The sequence below is a fragment of the Ranitomeya variabilis genome, chromosome 6, assembly GCF_051348905.1.
Source record: "Ranitomeya variabilis isolate aRanVar5 chromosome 6, aRanVar5.hap1, whole genome shotgun sequence".
NCBI lineage: Eukaryota > Metazoa > Chordata > Amphibia > Anura > Dendrobatidae > Ranitomeya > Ranitomeya variabilis.
The window spans coordinates 486515465-486537103 of NC_135237.1; the positions used below are offsets into that span (position 1 = coordinate 486515465).

General features: G+C 44.4%; 1 protein-coding gene across 3 annotated transcripts in view; it reads left to right on the forward strand.

The window, feature by feature from the left end:
• Positions 1 to 21639, forward strand: part of LOC143782813 (uncharacterized) — a 634917-nt gene that overhangs the window by 223596 nt on the left and 389682 nt on the right. For all 3 annotated transcript variants that reach the window (XM_077270687.1, XM_077270690.1, XM_077270689.1), the window contains exon 15: positions 11739 to 11906. In XM_077270687.1, the coding sequence (XP_077126802.1) occupies positions 11739 to 11906 (168 nt within the window). The remainder of the gene's footprint in view (positions 1 to 11738; positions 11907 to 21639) is intronic.

Sequence of the window (21639 nt, forward strand, 5' to 3'; positions counted from 1 at the left end):
TACCCAAATTTTGGAAGAAAGTAAACTAATTAATGGGTGGTGTAAAAATGTGTTAAATGTATCAACCAGTATGAGACACTATGATAATTTTCGCGAATTTCAAGACTGTCTACTCTAAGTTAAGCAATGTAATGAAACTGAAAGGGAGAATATGCAGATTAGATATTAGAAAAAACTTTTTGACAGTGAGGGTGATCAATGAGTGTAACAGGCTGCCACGGGAGAAGGTGAGTTCTCCACCAATGGAAGTCTTCAGACACAGGCTGGACAGACATGTGTCTGAGATGGTGTAGTGAATCCTGCATTGAGCAGGGGGTTGGACACGATGACTCTGAAGGTCCCTTCCAACTCTAACATTCTAGGATTCTATGATACGTTTGCAATGTCTAAGAATTAGACAATAATGATGAATATACTCCAATGGGTATTTGCTTGTGGGAGCCATATATTTGTAATATCAGTATACTTGGTTATGTTTGAGATATTCAGTAATCATAGTGCTTTTTTCTTATAAAAGAGATACTACATACATGCCATTGAATGTATCTGTGACATGTGCAATTAAAACCCCCTTTATCTACACTGTTGGCTGCATTTGAAGAAATGAATCCTGTGTATAATACATATAAGGTTATCCAGCTCCTGTACGTTTGCAGGTATAACTGTAGCCCTTTAATTGAGTTCAACCTATAAGTTACCCTTAGGGGGAAAACACTTCTAAAAAGTGATACAAGTAGTTAAGAGGCTAGTTTCTGCACACTAGGGCTGCAACAGGGGTTCATCCTCCACGTCCCTTGAGTAAAAGTTTCTACCTGCATCCTCATCCTATTTATCCCTTTACAATAGCTCTGTGTATCACCAGCAGTGGGGTTTAGCTAAAGCCAATCTTCAATTAACCTTTGTTTTTAAAGAACGCCGCTCTTGAGAAAAAATGACTGTGAATTTCGATGGAAACCAATTACCAAAGTGTTCCTCTAATATTTATATAAAAATTATGCAGAACTGCATCCACATGATGATTCGAGAGCCTCTTCAGACAAAAAGCTACGTGAATAAAAGAAATTCATTATGCAACCGAGAAGCTCATCATCCAGATATGTGCTTTCAGATGCAGAAAGTTCAGGCACTTGTTTTGTACAATTTTGATTTTCTCTTGCTGATGTCATTTTTTTTTTTTAATTTTCCTATTTTTGAGTTTGATTCTTTTTCTATTTATTGTTCTGCCTTTTTTTGTCCTGTTTGTAATGTGAATTGCTGATAACAGCAAGTTTAATGGCAAAAGTATGAAACAATATTCAGGCTTGTCAAGGAAAGGTCAAACTATTTGCATTCATTAGGAGCCTGCAGGAGCGTGCAGTGTGTGTTTCATTCTAAGGCTTATGGTTATTGATTTTCATACAGCTGTAGGAAGAAGATAATTAGGAGTATACTTCACTTATAGGTGATACAATTAGGAATAATTTGTCTATAACTACACAGGCATTGAGCTGCATTGCATCTAAGCGTCTTTTCCGGACAGCTGCTCTTCTCATAAATCTGATCTAGCACTGACTACATATGCAGTGGTTTGCTATGTTAATGTAGTTTTATGGACCAGAGAGCATGGCAATCATTGTCTCTAAACAAAACAAAAGATAACACTCCAAAATCGAGTGTTTCAGAGTTTAACACAGGGATCTAAGGGGTAAGTTTTCTCTGTGCCAGGTCTGATACGCCAGTATGAGGAGACTTAAGCACCTTGCATACTCTTCTGGGAAACCTTGCATACTCTTCTGGGAAATGAAATATGCAAATTGTCTCTTCAGAGAGGAAGAGGACTCAAACTCTAGTGCCACCTATTGGAAGGCGCAATACTACAAGTCAGTATCGACCCTTTAATGAGCCTTGCAACATGACTTAGGATAAAAGCCAAATGACAATCTCAGTTTGCAGACACAATGTTTCGGGGTACTGCTCCTCATCAGTGCAAAGTATGAGATCTGATTTGGCTATGTGAGAGGCTAAGACTGGTGTCTAATGGGTAAGGTTTTATATTTGCTCATTTTGGAGAGTGATATGCCAGGTCAGACACGCCAGTGTAAGGAGACCTGAACACCTCGCATTCTCCTCTGTGAAAGGAAATATGCAAATTGTGTCTCCAGAGAGGAAAAGGACTTGAACTATAGTGTTGCCCATTGGAAGCAGTGATCCTACAATTCAGTATTGACCCTTTAACGAGTCTTGCAATATGACTTCGTATAATAGTCTGGCTGCATGACACATAGCTATATTGTAACACTACATAATTAACCTAATAGAAAACTCTGGGGCTGCGGCATAGACCTCACAGGAGACGCTGGAGCTGCGGCATAGACATCACATGAAATGCTAGAGCTGCGGCATAGACATCACAGGAGACATTGTGGCTGCGGCATAGATATCACAAGAGACGCTGGGGCTGCGGCATAGACATCACAAGAGACGCTGGGGCTGCGGCATAGACATCACAGGAGACGCTGGGGCTGCGGCATAGACATCACAAGAGACGTGGCTGCGGCATAGACATCACGAGACGCTGGGGCTGCGGCATAGACATCACAGGAAACGCTGGGGCTGCGGCATAGACATCACAGGAGACGCTGGGGCTGCGGCATAGACATCACAGGAGACGCTGGGGCTGCGGCATAGACATCACAGTAGTCTCTGGGGCTGCGGCATAGAATAAGAAGAAATGAAAGAGCCAGCGGCGATCAAAACACAGCTACTGCAGTCCTAAGGAATCTTTCCAGCAGGCGGAGAAAATGCAATCACGGTCCGTAAAAAGCCCATGGTCCTGAGGTTCCCCCAATGCTTAGTAAAAAATGCTTGGTTACAGGATTAAAAAAGACCCAAAAGATGCAAATTAGACACAACCTTTCTGAATGGCAGTCCATCTGATGTGCTTCTACAGCAGCGTTAAAAGAGTTGTCAATTCTTATGAAGTAGGTAATACTTCAATGCTTTAAAATATGAATCTAAACAATGCTTACCAGTTGAAACCCCCTGCCGATGTATCGCCACCTCTCCTTCTCCCCACCGGTCTTTGTTTATAGAGCTGCAGCACTGGCATCATGTCTGCCACACAGGACTGTTGTAGCACTGTAAACAAAGACCAGTGAGGAGCAGCAGAGAAGCAGCGCTGCTTTGTCTTTAGCAGGCATTTAAAGAAGTTGTCCACTACTATAACCTTTTTTTTTTTTTTCATAAATCTTGCTATTATGGGCCACTGAAAGCATCTACTGTGTTTATTTTAGCAATATTACCTTTTATCATGCTGTAGCAGCACATTTTAGTGCTGGATTCAGCTCTCATGGGGTTAATCGACAACTTCCTTTCTCCTGAGTCATTGTGCTCTAATACTACAAGTTCCATGATGCATTGCACTGCTACTAAGCCTGAACCTAGCACACCCACTCCAAAACACACCCCAACCCCTCCCTCCTCTAGCTTCAAAAAGATTTGTGATGTCATTTCTGTCCGACCTCCTCTTTTACATTTGTCCAACCCACACTCCATTACACACAGATAGATAGATAGATAGATAGATAGATAGATAGATAGATAGATAGATAGATAGAGATTCAAAAAAGAGGCAGCACTCCATACTCATGGTGAAACATGTGGTAGGTTTAATCGACCCACATAGCCGGGCGACGTTTCAGCTCTATCTGAGCCTTTATCAAGCAGTGAGTAACCATACCTGTTACTTATTTATACGTGCTTCAACAAGTGTTTCATTATAATCAATTAAATTTTATATTATATAATTATTAAAATTTTTTTAGTATATTCTTCTTCTCATATCAGTGTAAAGTGCTTTGTGCTCTGTGCAATAAATTTAAAACTCCATACAACTCATCCGGCAATCTGGCTTATTAGTCCATTATCTCTATCATAATATCTTAATTGTTATTAATCAATCAGGTATTTAATACTGTAACTGTTGCTCACTCACCAATAGCTGATAGTGGGCTCATGGAGGACGCTGTATTTAGATGTCGGTGTTCCCTACTACAAACTGCGCATGTCTGAATTACATCATCATGCCAGGAAGTCTCATAGTCCAATCATGTGCTGTGTGTGGCAATTTACACACAGCTCATGCGCAGTAGCGTCTATAGTCGCCATATTGGTAGTGGCTGCCTGTCTATTTACAGCGCTATGACCCGGCACCTGCGTACTGGATATCTATTATTTAGAGCAGCTCTCCGCACGGCTGCCTGCACACTACATGTGCGCACCAGCGTCCACAATAGCCGCATTAGTAATAGCCCTCTCTTTATTTATATCACTTCCTTTTTTACACCTGCTGATAGCAGAATCAGATTGATAAAAATTATATCACCATAGATTCTCGTGCGGCCATACTCATACTACTTTATCCACATAAGTCTGATAACCCAGATTAGTCACTTAAATCCAATATATGTATATATTTTTTTTTAAATATATTATCATAGATTGATCACTATAATCCAACATATATATATATATATATATATATATATATATATATATATATATATATATATTATTATTTTATCATAGGCTAAATATACAATGTAAGATATTTTTTAACCAATGGTGTTGTAATGTATCTTGGTTACACGGACAACCATATTTAACATACAGAACCCGTGTACCTATGGAGTCATACTGTCCCTCAGTTGTCCCTCCGGACCAAAGTGTTACAGCCATGACCTCCATATAATACATATACACCAAATTTATATCTTATTCTTTTTCATAAAGAGAGGTAATAAGGACAATATATGTAGGTTATGATCATATAGATTTCTGTATGTATACACCTCCATTGTACCCCAAGGCAGCCTTTCGCCCCAAGATATCTTATGGTACCAGTCTCTTATGATCACTATTCTGTATAAATTAGACAATATAGTCCTCATCCCCCAATCTCATAATTAAAACACTCACTATTATGCCTTTTTTGATATTTTATTATTGCAATTAAGTGACCCATCCAGTCAGAATCCAAGCATAATGTCAGATAATGCGTGGCCGCACAACAGTGTCCTAGGTGATACAAAAAAATTTAATAAAATAAATATTGTGTGGATATAAATAATTGATTCTTAATTTCTTAATTTCTATCGTCCTCCATGTGCCTTTCTCCCAGCCAGTGTGATATATTCTTTGGACAACCATCTCAGGAGTAGAAAGTAGATAGATAGATAGATAGATAGATAGATAGATAGATAGATAGATAGATAGATACAGATATATCTATGTCTATTTCCATAGATATGTCCATATCCATGTTTCTAAACCCCTTCACCCCCTGGAGCTTTTTTGTTTTCGTTTATCGCTCCCCTTCTGTCCGGAGCCATAATTTTTCCGTCAGTATGGCCATGTGAGGGCTTATATTTTGCAGAACAAGTTCTACTTTTGAACGCAATCATTGGTTTTAGCATGTCGTGTAGCAGAAAATGTGAAAAAAATTCAAAGTGCGATGAAATGGCAAAAAAAGTGCAATCCCACGCTTGTTTTTTGCTTGGCTTTTTTGCTAGGTTCACTAAATGCTAAGGCTGTGTGCACACGTTGCGGATCTGATTGCAGATCCGCAGCGTTTTTTGCTGCACTGAATTGCATCAAATCCGCAGTGTAGTGCACAACCAATGTAAGTCTATGGGAGCCACAGACTTGTGCACATGCTGCGGAAAAAGCCGCACCAAAACCACACCAAGAACTGCATCAAAACCGCACCAAAAACTGCATCAAAACCGCACCAAAACTGCAAAACTGCACCAGGTTTTGATGCAGTTTTTGGTGCAGTTTTTATGCTTTTTTGGGTGCGGTTTATGCGCGGTTTTAATGCCGTTTTTGGAAATAAGTAAATAAACGGAAAATGTGCATGATTTGAATGGAAACATGCATGAAAAAACGGAATCCAAGGCCGGATTCATCATTTCACAGCTCAGTTTCATACTTTTTTTGCCGGATCCGTCGCTGTGCGTTTTTTCGCCGGACAGAAAAAACGTTCCTCTGTATGTGTTTTCCATCCGGCGGAAACAGCTTTTTTGACGGATCCGGCAAAAAACGGATGAAACTCTATGAGAAAAAGACGGATCCGTCGGAAAAAAATGGATCAGTTTTTTTCAAAACTCGCCGGATTGTGCCTCACGGCAAAAACCTGATGTGTGAAAGCAGCCAAATATATGGATAGATACATCTATGTATCTATAGATATATCTATAGATAAATATATCTATAGATAGATATATCCATAGATATATAATAGAAAGGCCGATGTTTCTATAAGGCTACTTTCACACTTGCGTTTTTCGCAATCCGTCTTTTTGGGAAAAAAACGGATCCTGCAAATGTGCTCGCAGGATGCGTTTTTTACCCATAGACGTGTATTAGTGAAGGATCGCGACGGATGGCCACACGTCGCGTCCATCGTGCAACGGATGCGTCGTGTTTTGGCGGACCGTTGGCACATCCGTCACGTCTGCCATTTTCTACCGCGCATGCGCGGCCAAAACTCCGCCCCCTCCTCCCCGGACTTCAGAATGGGCAGCGGATGCGTTGAAAAACTGCATCCGCTGCCCACGACGTGCACAAATTTCACAACGTGCGTCGGTACGTCGGCCCAACGCATAGCGATGGACCCGTGCCGACGCAAGTGTGAAACAGGGCTTAATGAGCGTTTAATTTAATAAAAAACTGAAAAAAACGGCGTGGGCTCCCGCGCAATTTTCTGCGCCAGAGGGGGAAAGCCGACGGCCGAGGCCAATATTTGTAGCCTGCTATGAATATCAGCCGGCAGCTGTCTGCGTAGCCTTTACTGGCTATTAAAATAGAGGGACCCCCCCAAAAAAATGACGTGGGGTCCCCCTATATTTTATAGCCAGAAAGGCTACGCAGACAGCTGCGGGCTGATATTAATAGCCTAGAGAGGGGCCATGGATATTGGTCCCCCCCCCCCAGCTACAAATACCAGTCCGCAGCCACCCCAGAAATGGCGCATCTGTAAGTCTACGTTCACATTAGCGTTCGGCGCCGCAGCGTCGCCGCATGCGTCATGCGCCCCTATATTTAACATGGGGGCGCATGGACATGCATTGTGCTGCGTTTTGCGACGCATGGGTTTTTTTGGCCGCAAGCGTTGGGCGCAGAGGACGCAGCAAGTTGCATTTTTTTTGCGTCCAACTTTCGGCCAAAAAGGACGCATGCGTCGCAAAACGCAGCGTTTTAGCGTGCGTTTTGTTGCATTTTTGTTTGCGTTGTGCGTTGCGTCTCCGACGCTGCGGCGCACAACGCAAATGTGAACGTAGCCTTAGATGCGCCAATTCCGGCACTGAGGCTGGTTTCACACTTGCGTTTTTGGACGCTGCGTTTTAGCGCTAAAAAACACATGCGTTTTTTTCCTATACTTAACATTAAAAACGCATGCGTTTTTTCGCATGCGTTTTGACGCGTTTTCGGCAACGCATGCGTTTTTGAACGCGCGCGTTTGTTTGCGTTAAAAACGCATGCGTTTTTATAGAAAAAAACAGAAAAAACACTGAAAAACCACCCACCACCATCAGGGTGATAAAGGGATCCAAACCCTAACCCTACCCCTAACCTCACCCCTAACCGTTTAATGAACATTTTATGACATAGTGCCACGATATTTACGTGCCACGTATTTCAGTGCCACGTATTTCTGTCACGTTTAGGGTTAGGCCCTAACCCTACCCCTAGCTATTTCTATTTATAGTGGGTTTTCTTGTGGATTTTGATGATTGGCAGCTGTCACACACTTCTCAGCATGCGTTTTAAAAACGCAAACGCATGAAAAAACGCATGTAAACGCGGCAAAACGCCGCGTTTTTTTTCTACATGCAAAAATGCATGCGTCTAACAAACGCAGCGTTTTACCGTGTTTACATGCATTTTTTCACACATGCGGTTTTTAAAAAAACGCATGCAGATAAAAACGCAAGTGTGAAACCAGCCTAAGCCCCTCTCTTCCCACTCCCGTGTAGCGGTGGGATATGGGGTAATAAGGGGTTAATGTCACCTTGCTATTGTAAGGTGACATTAAGCCGGGTTAATAACGGAGAGGCGTCAATAAGACACCTATCCATTATTAATCCAATATTAATAAAGGGTTAATAATACACACACACATTAGGAAAAAGTATTTTAATATTCTTCATTTCACCATACTTACCATACTTCAGCCCCTGCAAAAAACGTAAAATAATAAACCGTATACTACCTGTCCGCCGTAGTCCAATTAATAACGAGTGTCCCACGACGATCTCCCCTATAGAACAGTGACATCGGGTGATGTCACTGCTCTATAGGACCCTCAGTGACACACTGACAGGAGACAATGGCTCCTGCAGTGCATCACTGAGGTTACTATAGTTCACTGGTCTCACTTTATGGCAAAAAGCTGCGTGGGAACTTTCTCATACAGCATACCATAAAGTGAGACTAGGGACTATTTTCTCACAGGGGCGTAGGAATACATTGTGGGGAATACATTGTGGAAGGATACCTTCCTCCCCTCATTGTCTTCCTGGAGCCCCTGGAGAGTGGTTGCATCAGCAGATGCTCCTGCTCTCCACGGGAGATCGTCGTGGGACACTCGTTTTAATTGGATTTCTGCGGATCAGGGAGTATAGTGTTTGTTTATTATTTTAATATTTTTTATGACACTGGCTTCGGGGAACAAAGTGACAAGTGATGGTGAGTATGTAATCTATGTTATATGTACTGTATGTCTGTATGTATGTACTGTATGTCTGTATGTATGTATGTACTGTATGCGCATGTCGTCGCATGGCGCATGTCGTCGCATGGCACATGTCGTCGCATGCCGTCGCATGGTGCATGCAGTCGCATGGCGCATGTCGTCGCGTGGCGCATGCCGTCGCATGGCGCATGTCGTCGCATGGCGCATGCCGTCGCGTGGCGCATGTCGTCGCATGGCGCATGTCGTCGCATGGCGCATGCTGTTGCGTGGCGCATGTCGTCGCATGGCGCATGTCGTCGCGTGGCGCGACGGCACATGTCGTCGCGTGGCGCATGCCGTCGCGTGGCGCATGTTGTCGCGTGGCACATGTCGTCGCATGGCGCATGCTGTCGCATGGCGCATGTTGTCGCGTGGCGCATGTCGTCGCGTGGCGCATGTCGTCGCGTGGCGCATGTCGTCGCGTGGCGCATGTCGCATGTTCTGTATGTGTGTATGTACTGTATATGTGTTTTTTTTTTTGTTTTGTTTTTTTTTTACATTCAACACATTAGCCGGATGATGGGACTACTACTGTCCCATCATTGGCTAATGTGTCACTGACTTTCACTGTAGTAGGCAGAGCACGATGGGACTTGTAGTCCCATCGGACAATGCCTGCACACAGAGACACACACACACACACACCAAAGACCACCCCACCCCCCGCAGCAGACCCAGCACATACCGGCAGCAGAGCCCCGGCCCCCACCCCCACCCCCACATGCCGGCGCAGAGCCCCGGCGCCGTACCTACATACCGGCGCTGGCACGCAGAGCACCGGCGCCGGCCCCCACCCCCACATGCTGGCGCAGAGCCCCGGCGCTGTACCTACATACCGGCGCTGGCACGTAGAGCACCGGCGCCGGCACGTACATACAGACCTCAGCGCCCGCACCTTCATCATCCCTGCCTAGCCCCGCCCGCCCCCAGCACAGCCCCGCAGGCAGCCACCAGCCCCGCCCACAGCCCAGTCACTCTTGATGAGTGACTGCTCTGACTGTGTGGCTGGGACACACCTGCTGCTGACGTCACGTCAATTTCCAGAGCCTGGAAATTGACGTGACGTCGGCGGAAATAAGCGGCGGCTGCAGCCTGGGGGTCACGTGACCCGGACTCAGCCGCCGCTACAGCGCCGCTCACAGGCAAATACTGGAACAAAAGGTATTTGCACAATTCATCAGGGGCCCCGGGGGGATACATTGGGGGGTTAATTGAAAGTAGTGGACAACCCCTTTAATGCTTATTTGGGTGTTTTAAAACATTGCCTAACTATGGCCCATTTCTTTTATAAAATGTGCAAACCCTTTTGAAGGGAGTTTGGATTTGTGTTTTCCATCCATCTTTCTCCCCATGAACAAATGCACTCCTGCATGCATAGATTGTGTCTGTCTGCAGTATGAACCATTCGGTTAATACACTTTAGAACAATACATGTTTGTTGGGAGTTTCAGCTTTCATATCATAGATTGGAATGATGGAAGCTACTGAAGACCCAGATTCTAGGTGAAAATGTGTTCCTTGTATGCCAATAAAGTCTATTGCCCGATTCATCAAAACTTTCACATCAGGATTCTGGCGCAAATGTTTTGAAAAGTTGCGAAATTTCGGCACAACTTGGAGTTCTGACAAAAGTTTGCGAAATTTAACATTGTCACTCCAGTTTCTCTCCACTCCAACAAAATGGGCAAGGGTCGGTGAGGGCTGGACATTACAGCTCGTCTAATTGATGACTAGCTGTGGCATTCCCTACTGCAGAAATCTCTCTCCAGTAGCTGACTGTAGTGAGACTTCTGGTGTAGCGCAGGGAAGTGCACACCACTCGTCAGATGCTCCAGATTCATGGAAAGGTGTGCACCCCTGCATGGATTCGGAACAACTGATTCCTACATTCCCCCTCATCAAGACTGGCGTGAACACTGCCGTGAATCAGGCCTTATGTGCTTATTCATATTCTCCATGTGATTTGCGTTTCTTTTGAAGACTAGTTCACTACATTTGCAACGCCTTCCATCGCATCTTTGTATCTCTGTCATTTCTTCTTGAGCATCCACAGTTCCTCCTGGCACAGTTCCTACTCCACAGTTCCTCCTGGCACAGTTCCTACTCCACATTTCCTCCTGGCACAGTTCCTCCTCCACAGTTCCTCCTGGCACAGTTCCTACTCCACAGTTCCTCCTGGCACAGTTCCTACTCCACAGTTCCTCCTGGCACAGTTCCTACTCCACAGTTCCTCCTGGCACAGTTCCTCCTGGCACAGTTCCTACTCCACAGTAGACTTGAGCGAATTTGTTCGGATTTGGGTCTGAATATGATCGGCATCGAATATTGTTTTGCAATATTCGTCGAACACAGCCAAACAACATTAGAGTCAATAGGAGTAAAAATTACCGAATATGTTCGGAACCGATCATCAAACATACATTTGTTACAAATAGGGTTCGAATATGGCCCGAATATGGCAAATTCAGATTTGGCGAACAAATCCGAACAAATTCGTTCATCTCTACACCACTGTTCCTCCTGCCACTGTTCCTCCTGCCACTGTTCCTCCTGCCACTGTTCCTCCTGCCACTGTTCCTCCTGCCACTGTTCCTCCTGCCACTGTTCATCCTGCCACTGTTCCTCCTGCCACTGTTCCTCCTGCCACTGTTCCTCCTGCCACTGTTCCTCCTGCCACTGTTCCTCCTGCCACTGTTCATCCTGCCACTGTTCATCCTGCCACTGTTCATCCTGCCACTGTTCCTCCTGCCACTGTTCCTCCTGCCACTGTTATGTTTACATCAAACATTGGGAGAAAACTAATTTGTCTGCATTCAGATATGGTTTGTTCTGACGAGAAAACCCTTTTAATCACTCATGAAAAGTTATTTCTTATGTCCTTAAAGACTCACCGTTTTCAAAATCGGTGAATTGATCTATAGACTTTAATTGATCTTAACTGAATATTTGTATAATTATCTTGTAGGTTGAAAATTACGAGAATCTAATAAAAGGTTTACGTGAAGAGCTGAATCAGGGCCAGGTTCATTATCAAGATGGGCAAAATCTGATAGACAAGCTGAAGAAACAGACGTCAGACCTGGAAAGTGAAGTGGAACATTTAATGTCAAAAAAGAAAAGCGACTCTCAGCTGGTAATAGGTGGCATTTATGTTGCTCTTTTGTTTATATTAGTACGCTTCTACATCTGATCGGTCATTGGTTCACCCTGTGATGTTAAAGAAGTTTTTTTTTTTTTTTTTTTTTTTTTTACAGAGGGGGCATGCAGGGAAAGCACAATCTGCGTCTATTCTGTATGTGTCTGCAGACAGATCATTGGTAACAGTTGAGTAGTTACCATTAGGTCTCTGTTATCAATGATCTATATGTGATAATAGTAAGCAGCAAGAAGTTGTGTTGCCTGCTAATCTGGGCAGCTATATATAAAAAACAACCACAGCACAATTATTGTAAAGCAAATATACATATAAAAAATAAATAAAAATAATGGCATACTTGTGCGGAGTCATGCATGTTAGTAATTGGTGCAGTTATTTTTTTACTAATTAAGAATTGTCCCCAAATTAACATTACTTGTCTGTTCTACCCTTGTTTGCACCTGGATGAGTATCACCCATATGCAAATTCTGTATCTAAAACTAAAATGGTTAGAAGATTCATTTTATGGAAAGAATAGTATTGAGTGAAAAAACAATTTCAAAACAGAGCGAAGGATAATGTCATGATCCTATGGTAGCTTTTGGACTCACGCGCCAGGGGTTAATTATTGTGGCCTCTCTCTGGATCTGGGAGGGCTTTTATCGCCTTGGTTAGCTTGAATCCTTGTCGGTTATACCCCTGCTCTTGGCTGAGTTAGTTGACCCTGTTGTTTTTGCGCCTGCTCTGTGAGATTATATCCTGTTGCTGATCCGGTCTGTCCCCCACGTTGCTCTTGCCTGTTGATTTGGTACTGTGCTGTTTGGTTCTATGGTTGATTGACTCCGGCTTGATCCTTGACTACCCTTCTGTCTCTGCCCTTGGTACCCGTATTGCCTGCTCGGTTTTCTGACTTCTGCTTGTACCGGTTTACCCTTCTGTGTGTGTGCTTGTTGGCTTCCTCACTTCTTACCTTTCCCGTTAGTCGCCGATGCGTTCCGCTCAGCTATCTGTGAGCTCCTGTGGCCGGCCCCTCCCCCTGTGGTCACGTGCCGCAGGTCCTGCATGTCAGCGGTCAGGCTACCTCGTGCTCCGGGCCCTGCCATCCACGTCCCGCGTTGCACCATACCGGACGCGTGTACTGTCCGCGACAGTTCGGTCACGTGGTCCTTGACAGAGAAATTTGTTTCTGACCGACTTTCCCTATATAAGGCCTACAAAATAAAAATATATTATGGCTATTGTGAAATACCGTATATACTCGAGTATAAGCCGACCCGAGTATAAGCCGACCCCCCTAATTTTGCCACAAAAAACTGGGAAAACTTATTGACTCGAGTATAAGCCTAGGGTGGAAAATGCAGCAGCTACCGGTGAATTTCAAAAATAAAAATAGATGCTACGTACCGTTCATTATGGCCCCATAGCTGTGCCATATAGTGCTCTGCACCGTTCATTATTGCCCCATAGCTGTACCATAGAAAGCTGTGCCATATAGTGCTCTGCACCGTTCATTATTGCCCCATAGCTGTGCCATATAGTGCTCTGCACCGTTCATTATTGCCCCATAGCTGTACCATAGAAAGCTGTGCCATATAGTGCTCTGCACCGTTCATTATTGCCCCATAGCTGTGCCATATAGTGCTCTGCACCGTTCATTATTGCCCCATAGCTGTGCCATAGAAGGCTGTGCCATATAGTGCTCTGTGCCGTTCATTATTGCCCCATAGCTGTGCCATATAGTGCTCTGCACCGTTCATTATTGCCCCATAGCTGTGCCATATAGTGCTCTGCACCGTTCATTATTGCCCCATAGCTGTGCCATAGAAGGCTGTGCCATATAGTGCTCTGCGCCGTTCATTATTGCCCCATAGCTGTGCCATATAGTGCTCTGCGCCGTTCATTATTGCCCCATAGCTGTGCCATATAGTGCTCTGCACCGTTCATTATTGCCCCATAGCTGTGCCATATAGTGCTCTGCACCGTTCATTATTGCCCCATAGCTGTGCCATATAGTGCTCTGCACCGTTCATTATTGCCCCATAGCTGTGCCATAGAAGGCTGTGCCATATAGTGCTCTGCACCGTTCATTATTGCCCCATAGCTGTGCCATATAGTACTCTGCACCGTTCATTATTGCCCCATAGCTGTGCCATATAGTGCTCTGCACCGTTCAGAATTGCCCCATAGCTGTGCCATATAGTGCTCTGCACCGTTCATTATTGCCCCATAGCTGTGCCATATAGTGCTCTGCACCGTTCATTATTGCCCCATAGCTGTGCCATATAGTGCTCTGCACCGTTCATAATTGCCCCATAGCTGTGCCATATAGTGCTCTGCACCGTTCATTATTGCCCCATAGCTGTGCCATATAGTGCTCTGCACCGTTCGTAATTGCCCCATAGCTGTGCCATATAGTGCTCTGCACCGTTCATTATTGCCCCATAGCTGTGCCATATAGTGCTCTGCACCGTTCATTATTGCCCCATAGCTGTGCCATATAGTGCTCTGCACCGTTCATAATTGCCCCATAGCTGTGCCATATAGTGCTCTGCACCGTTCATTATTGCCCCATAGCTGTGCCATATAGTGCTCTGCACCGTTCATAATTGCCCCATAGCTGTGCCATATAGTGCTCTGCACCGTTCAGAATTGCCCCATAGCTGTGCCATATAGTGCTCTGCACCGTTCATTATTGCCCCATAGCTGTGCCATATAGTGCTCTGCACCGTTCATAATTGCCCCATAGCTGTGCCATATAGTGCTCTGCACCGTTCAGAATTGCCCCATAGCTGTGCCATATAGTGCTCTGCACCGTTCAGAATTGCCCCATAGCTGTGCCATATAGTGCTCTGCACCGTTCAGAATTGCCCCATAGCTGTGCCATATAGTGCTCTGCACCGTTCATTATTGCCCCATAGCTGTGCCATATAGTGCTCTGCACCGTTCATAATTGCCCCATAGCTGTGCCATATAGTGCTCTGCACCGTTCATTATTGCCCCATAGCTGTGCCATATAGTGCTCTGCACCGTTCGTAATTGCCCCATAGCTGTGCCATATAGTGCTCTGCACCGTTCATTATTGCCCCATAGCTGTGCCATATAGTGCTCTGCACCGTTCATTATTGCCCCATAGCTGTGCCATATAGTGCTCTGCACCGTTCATAATTGCCCCATAGCTGTGCCATATAGTGCTCTGCACCGTTCATTATTGCCCCATAGCTGTGCCATATAGTGCTCTGCACCGTTCATAATTGCCCCATAGCTGTGCCATATAGTGCTCTGCACCGTTCAGAATTGCCCCATAGCTGTGCCATATAGTGCTCTGCACCGTTCATTATTGCCCCATAGCTGTGCCATATAGTGCTCTGCACCGTTCATAATTGCCCCATAGCTGTGCCATATAGTGCTCTGCACCGTTCAGAATTGCCCCATAGCTGTGCCATATAGTGCTCTGCACCGTTCAGAATTGCCCCATAGCTGTGCCATATAGTGCTCTGCACCGTTCAGAATTGCCCCATAGCTGTGCCATATAGTGCTCTGCACCGTTCAGAATTGCCCCATAGCTGTGCTATATAGTGCTCTGCACCGTTCATTATTGCCCCATAGCTGTGCCATATAATGCTCTGCACCGTTCATAATTGCCCCATAGCTGTGCCATATAGTGCTCTGCACCGTTCAGAATTGCCCCATAGCTGTGCCATATAGTGCTCTGCACCGTTCAGAATTGCCCCATAGCTGTGCCATATAGTGCTCTGCACCGTTCATTATTGCCCCATAGCTGTGCCATATAGTGCTCTGCACCGTTCATAATTGCCCCATAGCTGTGCCATATAGTGCTCTGCACCGTTCATTATTGCCCCATAGCTGTGCCATATAGTGCTCTGCACCGTTCGTAATTGCCCCATAGCTGTGCCATATAGTGCTCTGCACCGTTCATTATTGCCCCATAGCTGTGCCATATAGTGCTCTGCACCGTTCATTATTGCCCCATAGCTGTGCCATATAGTGCTCTGCACCGTTCATAATTGCCCCATAGCTGTGCCATATAGTGCTCTGCACCGTTCATTATTGCCCCATAGCTGTGCCATATAGTGCTCTGCACCGTTCATAATTGCCCCATAGCTGTGCCATATAGTGCTCTGCACCGTTCAGAATTGCCCCATAGCTGTGCCATATAGTGCTCTGCACCGTTCATTATTGCCCCATAGCTGTGCCATATAGTGCTCTGCACCGTTCATAATTGCCCCATAGCTGTGCCATATAGTGCTCTGCACCGTTCAGAATTGCCCCATAGCTGTGCCATATAGTGCTCTGCACCGTTCAGAATTGCCCCATAGCTGTGCCATATAGTGCTCTGCACCGTTCAGAATTGCCCCATAGCTGTGCCATATAGTGCTCTGCACCGTTCAGAATTGCCCCATAGCTGTGCCATATAGTGCTCTGCACCGTTCAGAATTGCCCCATAGCTGTGCCATATAGTGCTCTGCACCGTTCATTATTGCCCCATAGCTGTGCCATATAATGCTCTGCACCGTTCATAATTGCCCCATAGCTGTGCCATATAGTGCTCTGCACCGTTCAGAATTGCCCCATAGATGTACCATAGAAAGCTGTGCCATTGCTGCTGCTGCTGCAATAAAAATAATAAAACACATACTCACCTCTCTTGCGTGCAGCTCCTCAGCGTCCGGTCCCGGCGTCTCTCTGCACTGACTGATCAGGCAGAGGGCGGCGCGCACACTATATGTGTCATCGCGCCCTCTGACCTGCACAGTCAGTGCGGAGAGACGCCGGGAACACAGAGCGGCGCCCGGCGTGTGGAACGCGGACAGGTGAATATGCGATACTTACCTGCTCCCGGCGTCCCGCTCCTTCCCCCGGACAGCTGGTCTCCGGGTGCCGCAGCCTCTTCCTCTATCAGCGGTCACCGGCACCGCTGATTAGAGAAATGAATAGGCGGCTCCGCCCCTATGGGATCCACTCCCATAGGGGCGGAGCCGCCTATTCATTTCTCTAATGAGCGGTCCCACATGACCGCTGACAGAGGAAGAGCTGCGGCACCCGGAGACCGTGGGACAGGCAAGGGGAGCGCCAGGAGCGCCGGAAGCAGGTAAGTATACCTCAGTGCCCTCTCCCCCTCACCCGCCGACCGTGACTCGAGTATAAGCCGAGAGGGGCACTTTCAGCCCAAAAATTTGGGCTGAAAATCTCGGCTTATACTCGAGTATATACGGTAATAAGAAATAATAGATCTGTTCTACAAAGAAAAAGAGAAGCACACATGGAGGTTATCTAAAGCGAACCTGTCATCAGGATTTTGCTAAGTAAACTACAGGCATTGTCAGGAAAAATGGTAGAAATTCGTCACGTTCAGAGACAGATAAAAATTATTATTGGTCCTAATTGAAACTCCAGAAAATGACAAACTAGTTCTGGTGACATGTTAAAATCTGAATGACTAAGGGCTGTGGCCAGAAACGCGTCCGACTTTAACATGTCACCAGAACTAGTTACTGCACATGTGCAGTATTCCTAAAATAAGGGCAGGTCACTGAAGGTTTAGTGCCTTGTCAGTTAAGCCAGAATGACGACGATGAGGGCAGAGCATGAAAAAAGCCTTGCCCACAGTCCTGCCCCAAAGCACGGGCATCTCATTAGCTCAAAACTGAAAACCAAGATTAATATTAACCCATATGACCAATTTCTTCAATCCAGGTATCATTTTAATCAGTGTAACAGCGCCAACCTGACAGTGCCTGTAGTTTACTTAGCAAAATCCTGCTGACAGGTTCGCTTTATACAGTAAAGTAAATATGGTATGCAGCTTTCCTAAAAGTAACATTGGTTGCTTGGGCCATCATTGTCTAAAATAGTCCTGTTCATTCAAGTGGTTAAAGTGTATCATTTTGCTTAAAATTACCCTTATCGGTAATAGATAAGATAATGTAATAATAGATAATATATGTGTTAGATGGGTGCATTATTCCCTTTTTTAGAAGTGTTTTTTGGTCCGAACACTGGGACCTCTGAACTTACTGCAGCATTAGATTGCAAAATCCTTACTTGAAGAGATGTAACGGTATAAGCCAGCAATGGTGCTGGGAAAGCTTCATTGAATAGTTTCAAAAATTAATGGCTGTTAGTGTTAAAACATACATCTGCAAAGCAGTCATTTTTACAACTGGAAGATTACATGGTGAAGGCAAAACTTGAAGAGGAGCTATTGTTTAAATGAGTATTCCCATCTCCAAGATCCTATCCCAGTATGTAGTAGGAGTAACAATAATAATCATATTAGCAAATTCCTCCAATTAGAAATGTAGTGTAGTTTTTCTGATTCGCTATGTCTTTCCTCATGTGCAGGCGTGGCAGGACCTTAGGTATCCATGGTTACGACCACTAGCAACTAACTAACTCACTATATTCATGGTTGTAACAAGGGATACCTAAGGTCCTGAAATGCCTGCACATGAGGAAAGAGACATAGCAAATCAGAAGAACTATACTACATTTCTAATTGGAGGAATTTGCTAATATTATTATTATTGTTACCCCTACTACATATTGGAATATTATTTTGGAGATGGGAATACCCCTTTAAATACATTTCTAATTGGAGGTGTTTGCTAATATTATTATTACATCTACTACATATTCAGATAGGATCTTGGAGATTGGAATACCTCTTTAAATTTGTTTGTGATTATTCTGTAGTACAAGAGTAATTAGCTTCTTTATCCCCTTCTTTATCATTTGTTTTCAAAATTCACTATTCTCGGGTAAAATCTGTGCTCGGTGAAGACAGAATGTTATGTCACTGAGTAGGAGATGACAGTTGGTAATATAGGAGGTGGGGAGGAAGGAAGAGGGAGGGGCCATAAGTCTGGCTCCTCCCACTCTGGTTAATATAATGATCTTATCAGTAGTCATCACCATCTCCTATCTCAGTAATGTAACAATCTGTCTTCACTGAATGCAGATTTTACCGAATTTTGAAACTGGCTGACTAATCCTGAAGGAGAAGAAAAGCAGATTTCTCTGGAGAGAGATATTACAAAGTTGCTGATTTCCATGTTTACTATTGATTAATGAAGTAAAAATTTAAACAACTTTTACTCTCTAAGAAACAAAATGAGGTCAATGTGATGACTATTATGTCTGGTGAACTTAAAGGGAATCTGTCACCAGATTTTTTTCTACTCCATCTGAGAGCAGCATAATATAGGGGCAGAGACTCTGATTCCAGTGATGTGTCACTTACTGGGCTAATTGCTGTCATTTTGATAAAATCAGTGTTTTATCTGCGACAGGTCTGCCAGTTATTGGTAACTTTGTGCCCTTGAACAGTGTACCCAGAGAGCAGCCGATAGGTGAAGGGGGCAGGGGCTTTACAGAGCTCATGAATATGGAGGACTACATGGCAGCAGGTTTACTAGTCCTCTAGTGATCATCTTTGCTGATAAAATGGTGATTTTATCAAAAATACAGCAAGCGGCCCAGTAAGTGACACATTACTGGAATCAGGATCTCTGTCTCCAATAATGATGATATTGATGTCTCTAATAATAAGTGTGTGTCAGCCTATGTGTCTAGGTATTAATGTGTAAAAAAAAAATAAAGTCTCCAAGTGGCATCAAGTAAATAATCCAATCTCACTTCAGGGATCCTGCTGCACCTCTGCTTCGTGTTTCCTCAGACCATCCTTGACTAAGGGGGGTACTGCTACCTCCAGTGAATGGCTGAGCAGGTAATCCGGGACCAGCAGGCACCCAGCAATGTCGGATCTGGGATGACCGAGGAAGCTGAGCTTTGTTACTTCTGTTTTGTTATGCCATTCTTGCCACTTTTTTAATATATTCTCCTGACTTTTTTTTATTTTATTAAAAAAAATAAAACGTGCAATATCTCCTAAGTGTTGTGCCTGATGAGAGGCACAGGCATGACTACTTTTTTTTTTTGGCAACATGATATAGATTTTGTTGGCTCAGATGACACCTCGTCAGTTATTGTACATTGCTGAGCGTACCCACTGAGAATAGACGGGACACGCCGTCCGCCATAGACGCCATCCGCCATAGACGCCATCCGCTAGCTGCAGCTCATGGCGGTGCCTCTCCAGGAGTGGATATAGTGCAGATCGTCATCAGAGACGGATCCATCGGACTGACTTATGACCTTACTTGTGCTTACATGCGTTTACATATTTTTCTGACATGTCTGACTGTTAATGCACAAGCCGTGTATGATAAAATGATGTGTAATCTCTAAATGACTGATAATAGTGCTGGACGGAAGATAAGAAATGGATGACATAGAGATTCCTTCCTCATTATCCGGCTTTCTTCAGTGTTTATCTGCATAGTCACAGCTCCGTTGGGGAACAGTGATTTTATTTTAATTCCTTTTGGCATCCTATATGTGCATTACAACACACTTAGGTATTTACAGTGGAGCCGAACAATTGTTTTACTCCAAGCTTAAATGTTATACTGTACTATTGAGAGTTTAATCATGGATAGAAGAATCCTTTCATACAGATAAGGCAGCCGCCATCTTGATGGTTCTGGTGTGCTGTCACTGCATACTGTAGCTTGGCGCTCATCGGAGTGAATGAGAATTACTGTAACACGCGGCGTGCATGGAGTACCGAGGTGTGCTACACTATGGTGGTGGCGCCTACGCTATATGTATGCTGTATATATGCTATATGTATGCTGTATATGTATGTATACTTTTTTGTTGTTTTGTACAATTGCTAATTGAACTCGAAAAAGTGGAAAAGTTATCACTGTTAAAGGGTATCTCTATGTCTTCCACATAATCATCTATAAGATGTTTTAAAAATTCCTTATAGATGGCTGTCACAGCTCTGGAGAAAAAAATGAGTCCGCTTTAAAGGGAACCTGTCAGCTGATACATGCTGCCCAGACTGTGGGCTGTAAGTATTAGCCATCGGCTCTACAATCACAGCCATGTATGTTTGTCTCTAAAACGCTGCAGTGTTTCAGAGAAAAACATACTTTTAATAGTTTTCGGGGACCGAAGCTGGTGGTCGATTTGCATTGCAAGATGGGAATCTGGTTCCTTGTGCCCTCAGTAAGTGGGTGTCTCAGAGGTCAGATCTAAGGAGTTAGACCCATATTAAGATTGCCTGCTGCATGGTCTGTCAGCTAAGCAGATAAAAGTCCTGGCGCTTAGTGCACCCTGGGTGTGACAAAACAGTGCCGTTCAGTGCTTCCCCATCTTCCTTGTTTTGCATCTCTCCTTTTCTCCCTTCTTCCTTGATTGACAGCACTGGCTTCACAGGAGTCGGCGGAGGACAGAAGTAGATGGAAAACAAATTGTTAGGAAGATGCACTGGACGGTTTGGCTATGCTACAGGGCGCACCGAGCATGTGTGCTTGGTTTGAACAGTCATTTTGTGCTAAGAGACTCTAGCTATATGCAGCTCTAGAAAATACTATGTAAGCACAAGAAATTCAGATTTTTCATGGCAATTCTTGTTTTCCTCGCAGAACACAGAACGGCTGCTATACCTTGAATTTTATTTCTTGAACACTTTCACATCTATTAGGAAATAAAAACATGAGATAAATTGCATGCAGAGGGGCTAAAATCCAGGTCTGGTAATGAACTTTGAGTAATGTTCCTCAGCAAGCATTTTATCATTGTAAGTGGAATACCGTGGCTTCCTTTGCTGTAAATCACAATGTGTGTTTATAGGGCCCT